General features: G+C 44.6%; 3 protein-coding genes across 9 annotated transcripts in view; 1 reads left to right on the top strand and 2 right to left on the bottom strand.

Annotated features, from left to right (window-relative positions):
• LOC114603433 (uncharacterized) overlaps positions 1-19401 on the bottom strand; it is a 124715-nt gene that overhangs the window by 58170 nt on the left and 47144 nt on the right. The gene's annotated exons all lie outside the window — the stretch shown is intronic.
• LOC144328571 (interferon-inducible GTPase 5-like) lies at positions 1125-12799 on the top strand. 4 transcript variants are annotated; one of them, XR_013393806.1, is made up of 2 exons: positions 1125-2135; positions 5176-5625. XR_013393806.1 is itself a non-coding variant. In XM_077932558.1 (2 exons), exon 2 carries the CDS (start codon positions 11524-11526, stop codon positions 12679-12681), a length of 1158 nt encoding a protein of 385 aa, XP_077788684.1. In that variant the 5' UTR covers positions 1134-2135; positions 11508-11523; the 3' UTR covers positions 12682-12799. The 4 variants fall into 4 exon arrangements, 2 of the variants coding, with proteins under 2 accessions (XP_077788684.1, XP_077788683.1); XR_013393807.1 differs by having other exon boundaries at positions 1125-2143; XM_077932558.1 differs by lacking the exon at positions 5176-5625 and adding an exon at positions 11508-12799 and having other exon boundaries at positions 1134-2135.
• Positions 16546-19401, bottom strand: part of LOC144328560 (interferon-inducible GTPase 5-like) — a 71798-nt gene continuing 68942 nt past the window's right edge. For all 4 annotated transcript variants that reach the window (XM_077932532.1, XM_077932527.1, XM_077932531.1 and 1 more), the window contains one exon: positions 16546-18682. In XM_077932532.1, coding sequence (XP_077788658.1) covers positions 17446-18681 — 1236 coding nt within the window. In that variant the 5' untranslated portion in view covers position 18682 and the 3' untranslated portion in view covers positions 16546-17445. The remainder of the gene's footprint in view (positions 18683-19401) is intronic.

Here is a 19401-nt window from a genome sequence, read left to right as displayed (position 1 = left end):
GCTCCAGATCCCAAGACTGAAGGAAGCTGGAGGACAAGCTGGGGGAAGGGAAGGCGAGTCTCTCTGCATGAGGCTGGAGAAACCCTTGAAGGGAGCAATGCGGGGGGGGGGGGGTGCATGATGTCCCCTAAGGCTGAGGGTGTCAGATAAGACACACGCTTTGCTGTCAGTCTAGGAACACTAGGAGAGTTTGGTGTCCTTCCTGACTGCCTGGTTTGCAAAGCCAGCTTGTCATGCGGGCTCTATAGCCACTCTGCAACTTTCAGAATGTTAGAACTTTTCCTAAAAATAAACTATTTCTTCCTCATGTGCCATCTTGTAATTTGAAGCCATTCGATGCCCTACCCTCTGGAGCAGAAGAAAACAAGCTTATTCCCTTTTCTGTGTGACATCCTTTAAGATATGTGATGGCCATCATATCTCCTCTCAATCTCCTCTTTTCCAGGCTAAACTTACCCAGCTCCTTCAACCATTCCTCACAAGGCTAGGTTTCCAGAGCTTTGATTGGTCGCCCTCCTCTGTACAAGTTCCAGCTTGTCAAAATCCTTCTTCTGAAGGATATGAGGAGCTTCCAGCTTCAACATCACTGTCTGCATCATGTTTTCTCCTCACCCAAGCAAATGACTTGCACACCTTCCCAGCTGGGAGGAACATTCCAGAGCAGATTTTAGAGGAGATGTGGGGGAGGTGAGTTGGAGAAGAGGACAGGGACTCCTGCCCCATTAACATTTGTGTAGAAGGGGGAATGTCAGCAAGTTTTTCCTTCAGCGTAGGGGGAGATCTGCGGGAAGTGGGCAAATTTATTATTTTCAGTTTCTCTCAGTTTCTCATTTTTCCAATACTTAAGTTCAGCTCTTCCCATCTCCATATCAGCTGGCTAATTCCTTTTTTAAAAAGTTCTCATGAAAATTCATCAGGACTTCTATTTATTATGATTATAATTATTATTATTATTATCTTCCCCAAAAAGCAGTGTACAAAATGCAATGAACGCAGCTGAAAAGCAGTTAAAAACAACACAGGGGAAAAAAAGTAAATATGTTTTCAAACAATGCTAAATAGACACTCATGACAGCAACCTATTCATCCACTTGGGAAAACTTGTTGGAATGAAAACATCTTCAGTTGTTTCCAGAAATTGCGGGTAGCGGGTTCCTGTTGTATCTCTGCAGGAAAGCTATTCCACAGAACAGGGGAAGCCACACTCAAAGCCCTGCTCTGAATTACAGAAGATCTACCCAAATATCAGGAGTGAGTGGCAGATTTTATCCTGCCTGCATGATTGTCCTCATTTGCACTGGTTAATAGGGGCCAGAGAGTACACAAAGCTTTGTTACCATCAATGTTAGATACCACCTTTGTTGTAATGGGTTTTTAAAGCAATAAATACATCATGGTACAAATGTTGCCACTGTTACATCAACGAGATCATGAGCTGTAGGCATTCACGCTGTGAAGAAAGCATGATGGAACAACACTGTTTATTTCCCAGCATTTATGTCCTGCTTAATTGCAATAAACCTCAAGGCAGTTGAGACAGGCGATAGGACCCGTTCTGCTTCTTTGCAGGTGCCAAAACATTTCATGCTGCCCCTGAAATTTCTACTGTCCTTTGCTAAGACTCCAATCTACACTGCAGTAGGAGGAGAGCCGGGCTCTGGAAAGTCATAGGATCGTAGAATTGCAGATCTGGAAGGGAAGCCAAGGGTCATCTAGATCAACCCCCTGAAATCAGGGCCATGTGGGGCTTAAGTGCAGATAACGCGGGAGCTGCTGAGACTGGCACAGAGGCAACTACCGCAGAGGTAAAGGGTTAACCATCTCGGATGCTTCAAGTTTCACGAGTGAGCCTTTGGGACCTTCCCTTTTAAAGGCAGCTGCACTGCTGTCAACCAGGCTGCTTGGAGCTCCCTCTAGCGGGGACTACGACTCTCGTTATGCGTTGCAATCTCGTCCTCGCTCGTACGTACTTTCGGTTTCTTCTTTGCTTTTTTTAGTGTAACGATCGGGCGGGAGAGGGAATAAAACCGAGAGAGAGAAAGAGAGTTGGGCGGAGAAAAGCCTAAGAGACCAGCAAGCAAAGTCTCCGAAGAGAGGACTGAGCTTTACTGCAAAAAAAACCGGACTGGCAGCAGGTAAGGAGGTGAGCATTTCTCCTGGGGCTCTGATGATTTCCGTGTCTTTTTTTTTTCCTTTTCTGAGCGTGTTTGCGTTAAAGGAGACTCTGAGCTCATTGCTAGGCGGCGGGGGGGGGGGGGGCGGGCAGAATCGTTTATTTTTACTCATATGAATAATGATGTTGGAGAAGGCTGCCCTTCTTCCCCGCTGCAAAGGGAATAAATAACATGCCATCACCAGGGAGCAAGCAGAGCTCGTGCTACTCTAAGAGTTGTAAGTAACTGCTCTGAAATCAATGCAGGTCTCACTTTCTAGCGGTGACGCGTGTTCATTCGACAGCCCCCTCTGCAGCTGCTACGAGGCTGCCCTCCTGCTCCTCTCGCCTCCTGCCTCTTTCCCTTTTGGGGGTTTGGCAGAGTGGAGGGGGGAGGTCTTTAGAAGCAGGCAGAGCCTTAGCTAGGTGATCTGGCGCCCCTGGCAGAACCGTCCAGATTGCGCCCCCTAGCCACGGAAAAAGTAGCTCTTCTTTCCCTCTCTCCTCCAACCCCCCCCCCACCTATTCAATTCCTCACGCACTTCCCCTTGTAATGAAATTAAATTTATCTTGATAAAACGTTTCAGGAAAGAAAATGACATTTTGATTTGACTTGACAGTTTTTTATAATGTAATTCAGGTGTAAAACAATACACAGACATACAAACCATATCATACTGATTTGTTCCACAATGATAACTTTCTGGTCTCAGAGCTCTCTCTCTCCCTCCCTCTCGCTCTCTCTTTCTGTGTGTGTGTGTGACTGAGAAAGAGAGAGAGTGAGAGAGAGAAGGAGAGAGAGAGCTCACAGCCCACCTCCCTTGCCCCCCCCCCCACATGGCGATCCCAGATCTCTCCACTGGTACACACAGCCCTCCCTTCCAGGCTGCTCTTCACCTGCCTACCCAACACACACCTGGAACAGGGAGGGAGAGAGGGAGAGGGAGACCTCGTTCATTAGCCCCTCCCACTCGTTTCCTGACTCCTCCCTCACCTTGGATGCCAGGATCCTGATGCCAGGATCAGAAGGAAAATAACTCCCATCCCACTCTCTCCCTCCCTGAAGGGAAGATGGGAGGGAGCGGGGGTAAGAAACGACCAATTCTGGGGCATCTTTACAAGCCGGACCCTGCTCTGCACTTCGCCCCCCCTCTTTGTTTAGAGGGTTTTTTACCCCCTCACTTTCCTCATGCAACTCCCCCCCCTTTCCTCCCTCAGCAACACGAACACAAAATCTCAGCAGCCCTCCAGGTGACTTCTTTGGAGGGGGGGGAGAGAGAAGGGGGGGAAATAAAGGTTTGTTGAAGGGTCAAGAGGTGAGGAATTTGTTTCTGGTCCTTCAACAGGTTGGGGAGAAGGAGGGTGGAGGCTGTCCCGAATCTGAGAACAGAAACAATTCCTTTGGAAAGCTGGTAATGTGCACATTGGGGGAGGGAGAGAAGTGGGTGGGGGAATTCAGGCACATTAGGCATATGAGGTTATTAATTACTTAAATCAGTGGTTTTCAACCAGTGTGCCGTGGCACCCTGGGGTGCCTTGAATGCTGGTCAGGGGTGCCTTGGGCAACACTGGCCTCCGTCCCTCTTTCATTCCCTTTCTCCTCTGATGCCCTCTGTTGTCTCTGCCTCCAAAACTCTTGCACATCTGTTTGTTGCAGCAGCCCTGGCTACAAGCGCCCCAGGCGAAAGGTGCCTCTGGGGCTGGCCAGGGGGTGCTGGTTTCCAGGAGCTGAAGTGGGGCCTCAGAGTAAGCAGGCAAGTGGGCGAGGGAGCCCAGCCAGCCAGACCACCAGCCCTTGCTGCTGGGAATGGACAGACAAGTCCCAGGCCCCTGTGGGGCAGTGTGAGGAGGCACCTCTTTTGAGGGCAGGGGGGTGGCAGCTCAGAGACCACAGGTAAGAGCAGTAGCTGCCAGAAGACTCCCAAGGAGAAGGGGGAGGAGAGGAGGCTGAGGGAAGACTTCACAAGGGGGGGGGTGGGGTTGAAAAAGGGTGAGAGGCTGGCAGCTCTGCGGGGAAAGGGGTAACATAACTGGGCTCCTGAGCCCCACTGGGGTGCCACAGAAAGGAGGTCAAAGGAGCTGTGGACTCAAAAAGGTAGAAAACCTCTGACTTAAATGGCAAGCAGGGGCAGAATTTACATACAGTATCCAAAGGTAGGATGTGCTCTTAAAACATACTTAAGTAAAACTGCCCCAATCCCTTCTTCTTTTTGACCAGACCCTCCTCTTCTGCCCCTTAAGGCTGGTAACACTTTGTTGCATCTTTCTAAAACATGTAAGGTCATCATCAATGTAATGGGCACAGCCTCCCTCCCCAACCTAAAAAAAATAAAAACAAATCAAAAATTAGGAAGTGCAGTTTCTTAAAATGTTGAGAGTTCCCTTCCTCATGTCCCCCTCTATATTCAGGGCTCTTGGGCTCTGCTCCTGTGTCCTGGGCTGGCTGGAAGCAGAGGAGTGGGGGGAGGCACCAGCTGGGGAACCCCCAAGGGAACCCCCAGGGGAAGAATGATGGCAAATGATAATAATATTGCAGACACTGGAATGAATGCTTCTATTTAAATAATAATAATAATAATATTTTTTCAATTTTTAAAGATTACAAAAAGAAAATTAGAAAAATAAAAAAATACAGAAAATACAATACAAAAATACAAACAGCTAGAAGAAAAAGAAAAAAAAACAGCTCAAACCTTTACATAACTTTCTTTCCTTTGCTTATTTCCTTGACCTCCTCACACCTCCCTTTTTTGTATTCTAGTTCAATTAGACATTTTAGCAAATCCTTTCCAGCTTTGTTTTTATCCTAATAATTTATCTTAATATACTGTAATTTTACATTCCCGTCTTTCACCAATTAAAAAAATATATATCAATTTTTACCTAATCCTTTATATCATTTCTGCTTTTTTTATAATATTTTTTATTGAATTTATAGAGTACAGAAAAAAAGAATAGAAGACAGTTGTAAAAAATAGAACAAAAAAGTTACAAATTTCCATGTTCTCTTTTTTTTTCAACAGATCTAGTGGACTTCCCCGCATCCTCCAAACCCTGCATTCTCTGTGATACAAAACATCAGCAATTTGTTAACTTGTTTCAGAACTTAATGTATCTTTCATTTTATCGTGTTACCTGGTTTCAAAAATGTTTCAACCCAAATCTTGTGCATTTTGATTTAAACACAATAAAGTTATTTCATTATTCCACCTCTAACCTCTTGTACCTTAATTTCCATTTCATTAATTTCCGATTGCTGAAGCTAAGATTTCCTAAAAAGTGCATTTTTTTAGCATTCATATAGCTTATAATGTTTTTTCAAATAATCCTTAAATTTTTTCCAGTCCTCCTCAATTGTTTCTTCTCCCAAGTCTCGGATTCTGCCAGTCATTTCGGCCAGTTCCATATAGTCCATCAACTGCGTCTGCCATTCCTCCAGCGTGGGTAAATCTTGTGTCTTCCAGTGTTTTGCAATCAGGATCCTTGCTGCTGTAGTAGCATACATAAAAAAAGTTCTATCTTTCTTAAGCACTCTCCGGTCCACAATGCCCAGAAGAAAGGCCTCCGGTTTCTTAGGTAAGGTAAATCTGAGTACCTTTTTTAGTTCATTATGAATCATCTCCCAAAAGGCCTTCACTTTCGGGCAAGTCCACCAGAGGTGAAAGAACGTCCCTTCCGCCTCTTTACATTTCCAACATTTGTTGTCAGACAGGTGATAAATCTTAGTGAGCTTGACTGGGGTCATGTACCACCGGTATACCATTTTCATAATATTTTCCTTCAAGGCACTACATGCCGTAAATTTCATTCCGGTGTTCCATAACCTTTCCCAGTCTTCAAACATAATGTTGTGCCCCAAATCCTGCGCCCATTTTATCATGGCGGATTTAACTGTCTCGTCCTGTGTATTCCACTTAAGCAGCAAGTTATACATTCTCGAGAGTAATTTATTTTTTGGCTCTAACAGTTCTGTCTCTAGTTTCGATTTTTCCACCTGGAATCCAACCTTTTTATCCGCTTTAAAAACCTCCTGAATTTGAGCATAGTGCAACCAATCTCGCACCTTGTTTTTTAGTTTTTCCAAGCTCTGCAACCTCCAATTGTCTCCAATTTTTTCAATTATTTCCCAATATTTAGGCCAGTAGGCCTCCATGTTAAGTCTCTTACGTGCCTTGGCCTCCACCAGCGAAAGCCACCTCGGTGTCTTACTCTCCAGTAAGTCTTTGTATTTTGTCCAGACCATGAAAATTGCTCTTCTAACAATATGGTTTTAAACAGTTTGTGAACTTTAACCTTGTCATACCATAAATATGCATGCCACCCAAAAGCATTATCAAACCCTTCCAGATCTAGGACATCAGTGTTCTCTAACAAAATCCAATCTTTCATCCAGCAGAAGGCTGCAGATTCATAATATAACCTCAAGTCTGGCAGGGCAAATCCCCCTCTTTCTTTCGCATCAGTTAATATTTTAAACTTTATTCGGGGCTTTTTGCCCTGCCAAACAAACTTAGAAATATCCTTCTGCCACTTTCCAAAACATTCCACCTTGTCCACGATCTGTAGGGCCTGAAACAAGAATAACATTTTCGGCAATACATTCATCTTTATAGCTGCTATTCGACCTAACAAGGAAAGTTTCAATCTCGACCAAATTTTTGATTTCCGACCAACATTTCTCATAATTGTCTTTAAACAAATTCAAATTTTTGGAGGTCAGATACACCCCTAGGTATTTCACTTTTTTAACCACATTTAATTCTGTTTCTTTCAGGAACTCATCTGTTTCTATAGTTGTCAATTTTTTTGTTAAAACCTTAGTTTTTTGTTTGTTCAACTTAAATCCCGCCACCCGACCAAAGTCAGAAATTAATTCTAACACTCTTTTAGTACTAGAGATTGGCTCCTGTAATGTTAAAACCAAGTCATCTGCAAATGCTTTCAATTTATATTGTTTCACTCCGACCTCAATTCCTTGTACAGACCGGTCCTTTCTAATCATGTTCAATAGCACCTCCAGGACGGAAATGAACAATAGGGGGGATAGGGGGCACCCCTGCCGTGTCCCTTTTTCAATTTTAAACTCCTCTGTCACCACATTGTTTACTATCAACTTAGCTTTTTGTTCTGAATAGATTGCTTCTATTCCATTTTCAAACCCCCGCCCCACTCCCATCCCTTCCAGGTTTTTCTTCATAAACATCCAAGAAATGTTGTCAAAGGCTTTCTCTGCATCAATAAAAATTAAAACCACTCTAGTGTTAAGATTTGTTTGAAGAAGTTCCAAAATGTCAATAATGTTTCTTGTGTTGTCAAACAAATGCCTACCAGGGAGAAAGCCGGCCTGGTCCTTATGGATCACTTCATTAAGTACTTTTTTAAACCTACTTGCCAAAATATCCGCAAAAATTTTGTAATCCACATTTAGGAGTGAGATGGGGCGGTAGTTCTTAAGTTGGGTCTTTTCAGTTTCTAGTTTAGGTATCAATGTGATGAAAGCTTCTTTCCACGTTTCCGGTGCCTTCCTCCCCTCCATAATCTGGTTGCAAACCTCCAACAAAGGTTGTGTCAAGTAGTCCTTCAAAACCTTATAATATTTGGAGGTAAGTCCATCGGGGCCTGGAGACTTGCCTAATTGAAGGTTCTGAATGGCACTTTCAATTTCTTGCTGCGTGATGTTACAGTTCAGAGTTGTTCTCATTTCCTGGGGTATTTTTTGTAATCCATTAGTTATAAGGAATCGATCCACCTCGTATTCTTTTTGCGGCCCTTGTGAATAAAGTTCTTTGAAATATCTCTGGAAGCACTTTCTAATTTCCTCGGGTTTCTGGACCATTCTCCCTTCAATCTCTAGATTTGTAACTGTATTAAGTTTTTGTCTCTTTTTCAACTGCCATGCTAGCAGTTTCCCACACTTGTTAGCTGATTCAAAAGATCTTTGTTTCATTTGTTTAATTTTCCATTCCACCTCTTGATTTATCAATTTCGAATATTGTGCCTGGAAAAATTTCACTTCTCTCAGCACTTCCTTCGACTTGGGCCTAGATCTTAGTTTTTTCTCTCCTTCTCTTATTCTCTCCAATATCTTCTCCTTCTTTTCATTCCAGAGCTTTTTCTTAATCGTATTTTGTTGTATTAGAAACCCTCTCATAACTGCTTTACTTGCGTCCCAGATTGTTCTTTTTTCCACTGTGGTAAATTTATCTCAAAATAGTCCTTTAAAGTTTTTTGGGCCTTCTTAACAATCTCCTGGTCTCTTAATAGAGTGTCATTCATTTTCCATCTAAAGGATCCGGTTGTGTTTAATCTCAGCTCCACTTTCAAAGCGTTATGGTCGGAGCAGGTTTTTGGGCAGATTTCCACTTTTCTAGTCTTAGGTGCCAGTCCTCTAGTTATCCATATTTGGTCGATTCGTGTCCATGTCAGATGAGCTTCAGAAAAGAAGGTTCCTTCTTTCCCTAGAGGGTTCTTAACCCTCCATATGTCAATTAAGTCCATATTGTCAGTCATTTCAAAAAAAGTTTTAGGTAGTCTGCCATCTTTCGTTATGTTAGCACTTTGCGACTTATCCATGTTTACAGGCACAACCCCATTCATATCACCCAACATAATGATGTTACTGTAGTCTAAATAGTCCAGCATAATCTCATGCAGCTTCCTGAAGAATTCCGATTTTCCTTCATTTGGGGCATATATTCCTAATATCAAAAATTTTTCTCCTTGTGTCTGAATTTCAATCGCCAAAATTCTGCCATGTTCATCTTTAAATAAAAATTTCGGGGACAGGCTTTCCTTTGCATAAATCACCACTCCTCTTTTCTTAACTTTGTCCGAAGAAATAAATTCTTGGCCTAGTCTTTTGTTAATTAACACTTTTCTGTGGAGCCTTGTCACATGTGTTTCTTGTAAGCAAATAATGTCCAATTGTTCTTTTTTCAAAATATGAAATACTTTTCTTCTTTTTTCCAGAGAGTTTCCGCCATTTATATTCCAGTTTAGAAGCTGCAGAGACATCCTGGTCTAGTTAGAGGGTCTTACAATGGGGTGTCTAGGTTTCCTTCCGATCCCGGAGGTGGTAGTGCTGGTCCAGACCCAGACGGTGTACGTCCTGGTGGTGGTGGCCAAGAAGCTGCAGCTCCTTTTTGGAGGTCCTCCTCGTGGTCGTATAGGAACTTCTGCTGGTCCTCAGGTGTTTTGATTCTTACTTTCCTTCCTTTGTAAGTAAATGATAGTCCTTGCGGAAACTCCCACCTATAAGGAATTGCGTTGCGCCTCAGCAATTTGGTCAGATCTATATAGGTGGTCCTAAGATCCAATAAGTGTTTAGGTATATCTCTATAAATTTCGGCCTTTTTGCCTTCTATCTCCAAAGATTTTTTAAAATGTAGGCCTAGTATCTTGTCTCTTTCCTCTCTTGATCTCAAAATAACCAAACAGTCTCTGGCCTTGTCTTTCTTTACCGATCTTCCCAGTCTGAAAGCCGTCACAATTTTAAAGTCTTTGTCTTCCTCAATCCCCCAGAATTTGGAAAATAAAAGTGTTAAAAATCCCTCTAAGTTGCCTAGCTCCGATTCCGGGATGGCCCTTAACCTAAGATTATTTTCCTTACTTTTCAATTCAACCAATGACAGGTAGGCTTGTTGTTCTCCTACCTGTCTTTTCAGAGGCCTTACTTCCCCCTTAATCTCCTCAACCTTTTTGTTCGCCTGCTCTGCTTTTTGGTTGGCTTCCACAGCTAGTTTATAGTTTTCAGCCGTAGCTCCTTGCAATTTCTCAATTGCCTGAGTGTGCTGGGAAACCTGCTCAGATAGTTTACCAATAGAGGATGTAGCTTGATCAATTTTAGATGATTGATTGTCCACCTTTTGGTTTAGAATTGCCAGTTGTTCCAAAAATTGTTTCAGAACTGTTTCAGATCCTCCAGTTGCCATGTCTTCTGCGGCAGGCTGTTTAACTTCCACCTCCTGTGCTGTCAGCACAGCTGGGACAGATGATCTGCGTTGATGAGTTAAGGTTGTTTGAACAAGTTGCACAGACTTCTTTTCTTTGTCTTTTTCTCTAGCTTTAGCTGCTCTTGTTTTCCCTGTGCCGCTCATTCCACACCTGCCTCTGTTCAAGGTCAAATAGTCTTTTATTCCATGAGAAAGGCAAGTCCAGAGTATAAACAGTTTAACCACAAAAAGTCTCAATAAAATACAGTTCCCAGGCCTCTATGTCTCCGCAATCCTCTAGGGGGGGGGTGTTTCAAAGTTTCAAGGAAGGGAAGAACTCTTTTCCGCCATTGAAGTTCCTATATTCCCCATATTGAGTCTTTATAATTCCAAAATGCAAAAGGAAGGTTCCCAAAGCTTTCTATTTCTCGAAGTAGAACCACAAGGTGTCAAGAAAGGTCCCAGCAACAATGTTTAAGCGTTAGTATCTCAGTCTATGTAACAATTTAAACTCCAACAACAGTATCAGCAGTTTGACAGTTCTCTTTTATGCGCTGACAGCCCGACAGCTGGGTTGTCCCTTTTAACTCCACATAACTCAAAAGTAGGAAGAAAGTTCCAAGAAAAAAGAATCCACAAGTTTAGCAAATATTTCCCTTTTATCTTCTAAGTACGAAGTCTATCAATGCGCCTTTGTTCTGCTTTTACGATCCCTTTTTTAAACGCTTTAGCCCACTTCAGAGCCCTTGCTTTGATCTAGTCAGCAAGACCGGGAGACGGACTTCCTGTTACTCGCCTCCCGTTTTCAGCCAAATTTCGTAAATTTAGTCCAATATTTAGTACCCCTTACTCACGGGTATGTTACTGCCAATTCCGTTGTTTTCAAGAAGAAAGGTCGGCGCTCATCAGCAGCAGCAGCGCGGCTTTGCTTCCACGAAAAGAGCGATGAACTCACAGCGCCGCTCCCCCTTTCACGCTCCGGAACCCCTTACGAGGTTCCTTCTTCGTTTCGGGGGGGGGGGGGCTTTTGGCGCCCGCCGAGTCCCACGGCCACAGGCTCGCTCTGCCTGTGGTTTTTCTTAGTGGGTCTCCGCTTTGCCGCAGCGGACGACCCTTTTTCGCGGAGCCCCTCTTCACGAAGTAAAGAGGACCGCCATTGCCGTTTTGCGCCGCCTCCGGAAGTCATATATCATTTCTGCTAAGACCACATTACTTCAATCCAACATCCTTCTAACATTCCTTAATTTTACAATGTTTCTGTCTTTCACTATATTCTGTCATTCATAATTCTACCTGTAAAGCTTTGCTGCTTGGCAAATGATAATAATATTGCAGACTCTGGAAATTTTACGGAGGGCATGCCACTAATGAATGCTTCTAGTTAGGCCGGTCGCTTAACATTTTCCTGCTTCCTTTCTCTGCAGCGCACCAAGATCCACAATGGTGGAAGACTTCGAGGTAGCCATTTCTCAGGGCCAATTGGCAGGCGCTGTATCGCATGTGCTGACAAAACCACTGCACTTTTTCAAGAGCACTCCGCTCCACATTGCCGTAGTAGGAGAGCCCGGCTCCGGGAAGTCCTCCTTCATCAATGCCATCCTGGGTCTTCGTGCCAATGACCCTCGTGCCGCTGCGACTGGCATACAGATGACGACTGTGCAAGTCAAAGATTACCCACACCCAACACTTCCGCAAGTGATCCTTTGGGACCACCCCGGAAGGGGAATGGCAACTTTTAGGGAGGACAAATTTGAGAAGAAGGATGATTTGAATCGCTTTGATTTCTTTGTCATTGTCGGCTCCCAGCGCTTCCGCTCCACCCATTCTGACCTGGTCCGTGAGATCCAAGATATGGGCAAGAGCTTCTACTTTGTGCGCACCAAAGCAGACCTGGACCTGTTGGCCGCCAAGAGGCAACAGCCATCTGACTACAGTGAGAAGAAGGTCCTCTTGCACATCCAGGAGGACTGCAAAGAGTGCTTGGTAAGAGAAGGAGTGAGGGACCCACAAGTCTTCATCGTCTCCAACTGGGAAGCCGACCGCTTTGATTTCCCCCTCCTGCAGGAAACGCTGAAGAACGATCTCTTGCGGCTGAAGAGGCAAGCCTTTCTGCTCCGCTTCCCTAGCATCTGCCTGCCTATCTTAGAGAAAAAGAAAACCACTGTGAAGGAGAAGATTTGGACCAAAAGGCTTGTTTTGCTGGTTGCTCTTGGAAGCCCAGTTCCCTTCCTTCTCCCCATATTTCTGTTTAGTAAGTTCCACTCCTGGTGCTTCCTGGACTTTGGCCTGGACGATCCATCCCTTACAGCTCTGGCCCAGCGTGTTGGAAAGACAAGCACAGCCCTTAAAGCAGCAATGCAGTCGCTGGGAATGTTCTCTGCCATTTTATGGGTGCTGCCAGACTTGGTGGGACTCTCAGTGATGGCTTATGAATATCACCGCTGGGAGCATTTCCCCATCTTTGGCTTTCTTCTGTCGGGAGGGATTTCGCTTCTTCGCACCTACTTCATGCTGCAGAAATGCATATCGGGTGCTGCTGATGACACCCAGAGGGTTCTGTCCAAAGCTCTTGAGGCAGAGGGGGAAAAGTCCATCTAGCAGCAAACAGATGCACTATGATGACTAAGTGTTTGATATATAGTATCTGGTGAATTATACATGTTTCCATTTTTAAAACAACCACCACCAAAAGACATTAAAATAATAATAATCAGATGATCAGGTTTTCCTCTTAGCACGTTTCTGCCTTCCTCTTTGCTTGTTTCTCCTTTGCGTCCTGAGTTCGAGTGTCTTCAAAGCCCATGGCATCTTTGGTAAAGGCTATTCTCCAACTGGAGCGCTCACAGACCAGTGTTTCCCAGTTGTAAGTGTTTATACTACATTTTTTTAGATTTGCCTTGAGACAACATATCATTGACACAATAATAATGCATGGGGGTTGTTTATAGTGGGCCATTCAGATACCATTCCACTCTATTAAGAGTTCTGCAACACTTCCTCAATGTCACTCAGTTATTATTCCCATCTGGAAGGTCACTCTTGCTCTGTAGTGTGACAAAAGTGGGCAACACGCACACACCCATTGTCAGGGAACTGCCATCAGAGCAGGTGGTGGAAGGGCTCCAGGAGGTTAGGAGAGACTTAACAGCAGAGGAAGGAATCAGCAGGGGGAGAGGAGCTCCGAAGGAAAGGGAGTCGGAAAGGGGGCTCTGGGATACTTCAAGCGAAAACAGTGAGGAGGTTTCAGGACCTCCTATAGGGACACCCACACCTCGCCGGAAACTGTCACGCCAAGAGTCCAGACGACGCGTTTCCGTTAAGGAGCTTTTATGTTGGAAGAGATTCCGTAAACGCCCACTGTCGGATTCTGCCAGCGACTGAGGGAGCCATGCTTAAGGGCTCCGCTAAGGACAGAGTGTTGCTAAGCTGAGCAAACCCTGAGGGACTAAGCTTTTACGCACAAGCAGCTCATCATCCCATCACAGCAATCCGACAGTCTTTGAAAGCAGCTTGTGCAAGGAGAGGCATCATGAGCAACGCAGCAGGAGCCGGAGCAGCGGGAGGAGCTGGAGAGAGTCCAAGCCTGGAAGAAAGGTACAGGATGTTGGAGGTCCAGCTAGCTCTGCAAACGGCTAGGCTCGAGGAAAGGAGGGCTCAGGATGCAGAAAAGGGAAAAACCACCCCACTCACGAGGAAGGTGCCAGGATTGGTGCAGAAGTTTGGGGGGGGGGATCCCAGGAACTATCAAGCCTTTAGAACAGAAATGCAATATGCCCTCAATCTGCAGTTTGATGACTTTCCTGATGAGGAATTAGAGTTGCGTTTGTGATTGGGCACCTCGAGGGAGGGGCAAAAGACTGGGTGAGGCCCCTGATGGCAGCGAATAATGACGCCTTAAAGGACTCAAGAAAGTTTTTTACGCGCCATGGATCTGATGTTTTCCAGCGAGATTGAGCAGGGAGTGGTGCGCAGACAATTAATGGCGTGTAAACAGGGGAGCCGATCTGTCCGTGAGTACTGGACTGAGTTCACCATGTTGATCCATAAATTGGGGTGGGATTTATCAGCGGAACCGATACAAATGCTGTTTGAAGAAGGACTATCTTCGGCAGTGAAGGACGAACTTTCCCGGGCGCCCAGGGGAAAAGTTCCCATGAACATTTGTGCTATGAAAAAGTTGCAGGGCTTTAGCAGAAAACTATGGACCCATGCCTATTGCAAATGAAGCAGTATGACCATCCCAAAACATTTGCAGATGCAAAGGGTATTGAAAGTGGGATCACGTATAATCACCCCAGTATGAGCTCAGATATGAATGCTCAATAAAAAGGACATCTGGAAGATCCCTACAGCCTTCCTCAAACTGATGCCTTCTAGATGTTTTGGACTTCATTGGCCATGCTGGCTAGAGCTGATGGGAGTTGTAGTCCGAAACCTCTGGCTCATTACTTGCTTTGGGAGAGCTGAGGTGAAATACTACTATACCGTGGGATCAGGTCAGAACTAAACCACCCCTTCCACAATTTACCACTCTATTTGTGGTTGACAATGGGAAGTTTCAACCATTTGTTTAATTGTGGGGGGTCAAAATGATGCAACCTGTTTGAGTGAGGGAATGGCATTTCATGTGGCATTCACTCTCTAACTCTTCAGCCCTGGCCTTCACACAAATTCATTTCGGTCTGGATAGATCAATGTTAGCGCTACCCCCAGCATGAGTAAATTTGAAGGACTGGCTGCTTGAGCAGGGGGTCCACAAATTCTATTTTTCTATCTTCAGGAAGGCTTGTTCCATGTTCTGTCACTGGGTGTTGCCATTTACTTGGTCTAGCCCAACAGGGCCAGCTCTTCTATTAGCCAGTGTGAAGCAGCTGCCTCAGGTAGCAGATGCTGAAAGTGTGCGTATTGGAGGAAGCCCAGTGGTGGCAGCTATCCCTAACCATTGCCCTTGAGGATCCCCGCTAGCCACTCTCCTCTTTTCAGATGCCATGAGACCTTTTTCATACCCTCCAAATTTCTCCAGTGAAAACAGGGACGTCCCATTCCATGATGATAATTTTACTATTTTTAGCCCCACACATTTTACTGGGTTGCCCCAGCCACTCTGGGCAGCTACCAACAAATATAAAATAATAATAAAACATTAAACATTTTAAAATAACTTCCCCATACAAGATTGCCTTCAGGCGGCTCAGGGGTCAGAGAACTCCAGACCCTTCTACATTTCTCCAATGAAAATAGGGACATCCTAAGGAAAAGCGGAACATTCCAGGATCAAATCAGAAACCAGGGTGGCTTCTCTAAATCAGGGATGTCCTTGGAAAATAGGAACACTTGGAGGGCCTGCCTTTGCTGTTTTTGCTTCAACAAACTGACATGGCTACCCCTTTGGAAACAGTCTGCCTAAGTTCCCCAAGGCAATTTCCCTCATGTGAGGAGAGGACAGGGCTCCATTGCCAGTGTTCTGAAGTCATTCAGTGGCTGATCCAGTTGCTTTCTGCCCATGGAATGGAGGGAGGGGCAGCAGCCATCTTGTCCACCTCAGACAACCCTGCCTCAGATAATAGATGTCAGGGATTGTGAATGCGGGGGAGACAGGGGGCCAGGAGGCTGACCCAGGAAAGGGAGCCACTGGTTTCTGTAGCTGGGAGCCACCCGGCAGGCAGCAGCCAGACCAGAAGGAGGAGGAGGAGGAGGAAGAAGAAGAAGAGTTAGGGCAGGATGAGGTAGAGGAAGAAGAAACTGTTCAGGCAAGGGATGGGCCAGTTGACTCCCCACCTTCCCCTGCTCCGCCATCTTCTAGAACCAGGAGGGGCTTGAAGAGGAATGAGCAGCAGCGGCTTCCATGCTGAAGTCGCCCTGTGGGAGCTGCTGTCAGCGTTTCTCTTGCCAATAAAGCATCAACCACCAGCCATGCATCTTCCTGAGCTGCTGCAGTGGGCCATGACCATTATGTTCCAGTGTGTTTTAACCAAAAAAGCAAAACCACACGTGCAAAACCCAAGCTCACAAAATCCCTCAGACTCCAAATTGTCTGTAGGCTCTACTATCCTCCGACTGAACGAAGAAGCGAGACTCATGTTTTAAAGAATGCCATAACAAAAAGTTCAAAATGGTGTGCAAGTCCTTATCTTTATGAATCTTGAACTTTTAACTATGTTTTAAAACAATTTCTAGCCCCTGTGGTGCAGGTTACTCTCCCCGGCCACCTAACCCAGGATCTCTCCCTTTGAGAGATGACCCTCTTCCTCAAACCAAGGGAAGTGTCAGCAAAGCATTTTTGAAATAAAAGGGGGAGAGGAGACCAGGCAGTGTGACGGTTTTGCTTCGTTCAGGGGGGAAATGTATGCTTGATTTCTACGAAGCAGTAATCCAGTTTCTCATCTCAGTTCCATTTATGACGAAATTAGCCCCCCTTCATATCAACACAGAAAATTCAGTGTTCAAGGATGAGTCTTCAGACACATAGCAAATGCCTTTCCTTTACTTGGTGGAACTTAATTGAGCACTACAGAAAATAAGATAAATGAGGTTAATAACATAAAAACAGTATAGTATGTTAGCATTACAAATCTGAAATATTGTTAAGGCTGAGAAACCTTGCCTAAACCTTAACTAAATCATAATTGCCTGAATCAGCAAGGCTAGAATTGGACAGGAAGCAAAATATTACATAAGCCAAATGAGAGCGAGAGATGCTCCAAGGAAGGGGTATGTATTCCCAAATTCTCCTTTGCAGGAGGTTATTTCCCTACGCTTTCTCAATTATCGATGAAAGGCAAGATTGCATTCCACAAAATCTGCAACTTCATTATTGTGATTATGATTATGATTATGATTATTAATTGAATTTATATACTGCCCTATACCTAGAGGTCTCAGGGCAGTTCACAGAAAACTTCATGAAAGGAAAAATCTATATGCCCAAAATACCTACACTTCAACTTCTACTGTAATTTTGATTATTGCCTACTATCATCTAACGAAACAGTTCTAGCAACATCTATTAAAACTACATCAAACAATTCTCTTTTTTAAAGGCATACCTGGGTAGAAGTTACACAGAGAGGTTTCAATAGGATGTTACATCAATATGACAATATGACAAATGTGTCTAGTTTACATCTGAGCATATTTTAAAAGTATCAGCTAAAAATAGCATTCACTGTGGACACAACATGTTTTGCGGTAAGGCAAATCAACTGTAAGGCCGGCTCCATTGTCTCTAGAACAAGCCAAAATGGGTATGAAAAGGAGTGATAAGTGGGAAAACTTGCCATAGCAGCAGCAGCTCCTATTACCCCACCTTGGGTTGCATCATGTCTTGCGCCAGTTCTACTTGGCCCTGAGATGCTCTGCCTCTCACTCTTCCAGTCCTAGGGCTTTCTTTCGAACCCTTTCAGCATCCTCAGCTAGATTATCGACGAAGCTCGACAGCATCCAGTAAGTGGCGGCAAAAGACACCGCTGCTGCTACCAAGCTTCTAACTGGCGAAGGCGGGAATAATTCTTCTGCATAATCGGTTATTAGCTTTATAACCAGATCGTTGGTAATTTCTTTCTCCTGAGGAGACTTGATCACGGCCTTCAGTTCTTCAACAGGCTTCTCAGTCAATCTGGCCCGTCTAGCTAAGGAGTCATCATCCAGCTCAAACATCTTGTAGAAGGCAACCATGGACTTACGCAAGAAGGACTCATCATAAGACGGAGGACGGCCTGGAATGAGATCAGCATTGATGCCAGCATACACCAGGGATATTTTCCACAGGTGGCTCTTCAGCACAGATTTCTTCTTTTCTGCGAATTCAGGGGAAAACATGGGAAGGCTGAGCAGGAATGCAAGTCTCTTCAGGCTGGGCAGATCTTTCTCCAAGGTCTCCACCAGTCGGGGGAAGTCATACTTGTCAAGGTCAAAGGAGGAGATCAAAAAGACTTGAGGGATGGTGTTCCTGAAGCACTTCTTAAGCTGCTTCATGAATTCATTCCTCATCTTTTCAAGGACCTCCTCTGCATTGAAGGTATTTGGGTAAGACCTTTCCATGTTGTATAGATCTGAATCCACTTTGGAGCGCACAAAATAACACTTCTTCTCCATCTTCTGGATCTCCTGAGCTAGGTTAATGTGGTTGCATCTGAATCTCTCTGAGCCAACAATGATAAAGAAGTCATAGCGTTTGAAATGCACTTTATTAAGGTAACTCTCTGGTGAAAAATCTGGGGATCCAATTCCTGGCAGGTCCCAGAATTTCACTTTGGGATAGTTAGAATGGGTATAAACATTTGGATTCAGTGTGGTTTCTGTCACTCCTACAGGGGCGGCACCATCATCTTCTGCCTTCAGGCCTCGCAGAGCATTGATGAGGGTTGATTTCCCAGAGCCCGTCTCTCCAGTGATGGCAATGTGAAGCTCAGTGTTTTCCAACTCCTCCAGCTCCTCTTTTACCTCAAAAGCTGCTTCCTTCATTTTTTCAGCATCACTGAAAAACTCCATAAACTTCTCATATATCTTGATTCCTATATCTGCGTTCATGCCTGTAATTTTCAATATAGCGTGGAAAATCTCAGGCAACGATGAAAGTTTTTCTGCATATGAATTCATCCTAGAAGAAAAAGGGAGAGCTCAGAAGGCTTGGTCAATACTATTGGCCCGTCTAGCTGGGAAACTCAGTGATGATTTACACTCGGCTCAAATATAAATATTCTCTGCTCAGCAAGAAAAAGTTTGAATTTGGATTCTGTGGGCATTTCTACAAGGAATTCATTTTGTGCTCAGTGTTGCTCTTAAATTTACATTCTTCTCAGTGTCCACACAACAGCATCATTATCAAAATGCCATTTTATATTTCACACACCCCTTTTAATCCAGACTTTCACTTTCCTTGCTTTTTCTGTTTTTGTTTTTATATAATGAGTTTTGCGCAGAAACTGTAAATTCAGATTAAATGCCAAGAAAACATTGGAATTTTTATGAGGACATTGTCATGTAGACACTCAAAAACTTCCATGTATAAGTAGAAAGAAGTCCTCAATAAACTGTGGTGTGGAAGCTTCCTACCAGAAGTGGCTCACTGTCACGGGACTGCCAGGGAATGCCTTAAGGAGTGGGAACAGCAGAGGGAGACAGAGAAGAAGTGATGGGTGAGGAAGAGGGAGAGATCCCGGAGGCGGAACGGCTCTCTGATGCTGAAGCAGAGCCCCAGCACCACACAGGAACAGACAGAGAGCCGGTCCCTGTGCTGTCTGCACAGGAGAGGAGGGGGTTAAAACGCAGGGAGGAGAGACATCCCATGAAACTTCCCCGCCTTTTCTGTTGGAGGAG

Source organism: Podarcis muralis, chromosome 7 (assembly GCF_964188315.1).
Source record: "Podarcis muralis chromosome 7, rPodMur119.hap1.1, whole genome shotgun sequence".
NCBI classification, from domain to species: domain Eukaryota; kingdom Metazoa; phylum Chordata; class Lepidosauria; order Squamata; family Lacertidae; genus Podarcis; species Podarcis muralis.
This window is presented reverse-complemented; position numbering and strand designations above follow the sequence as displayed.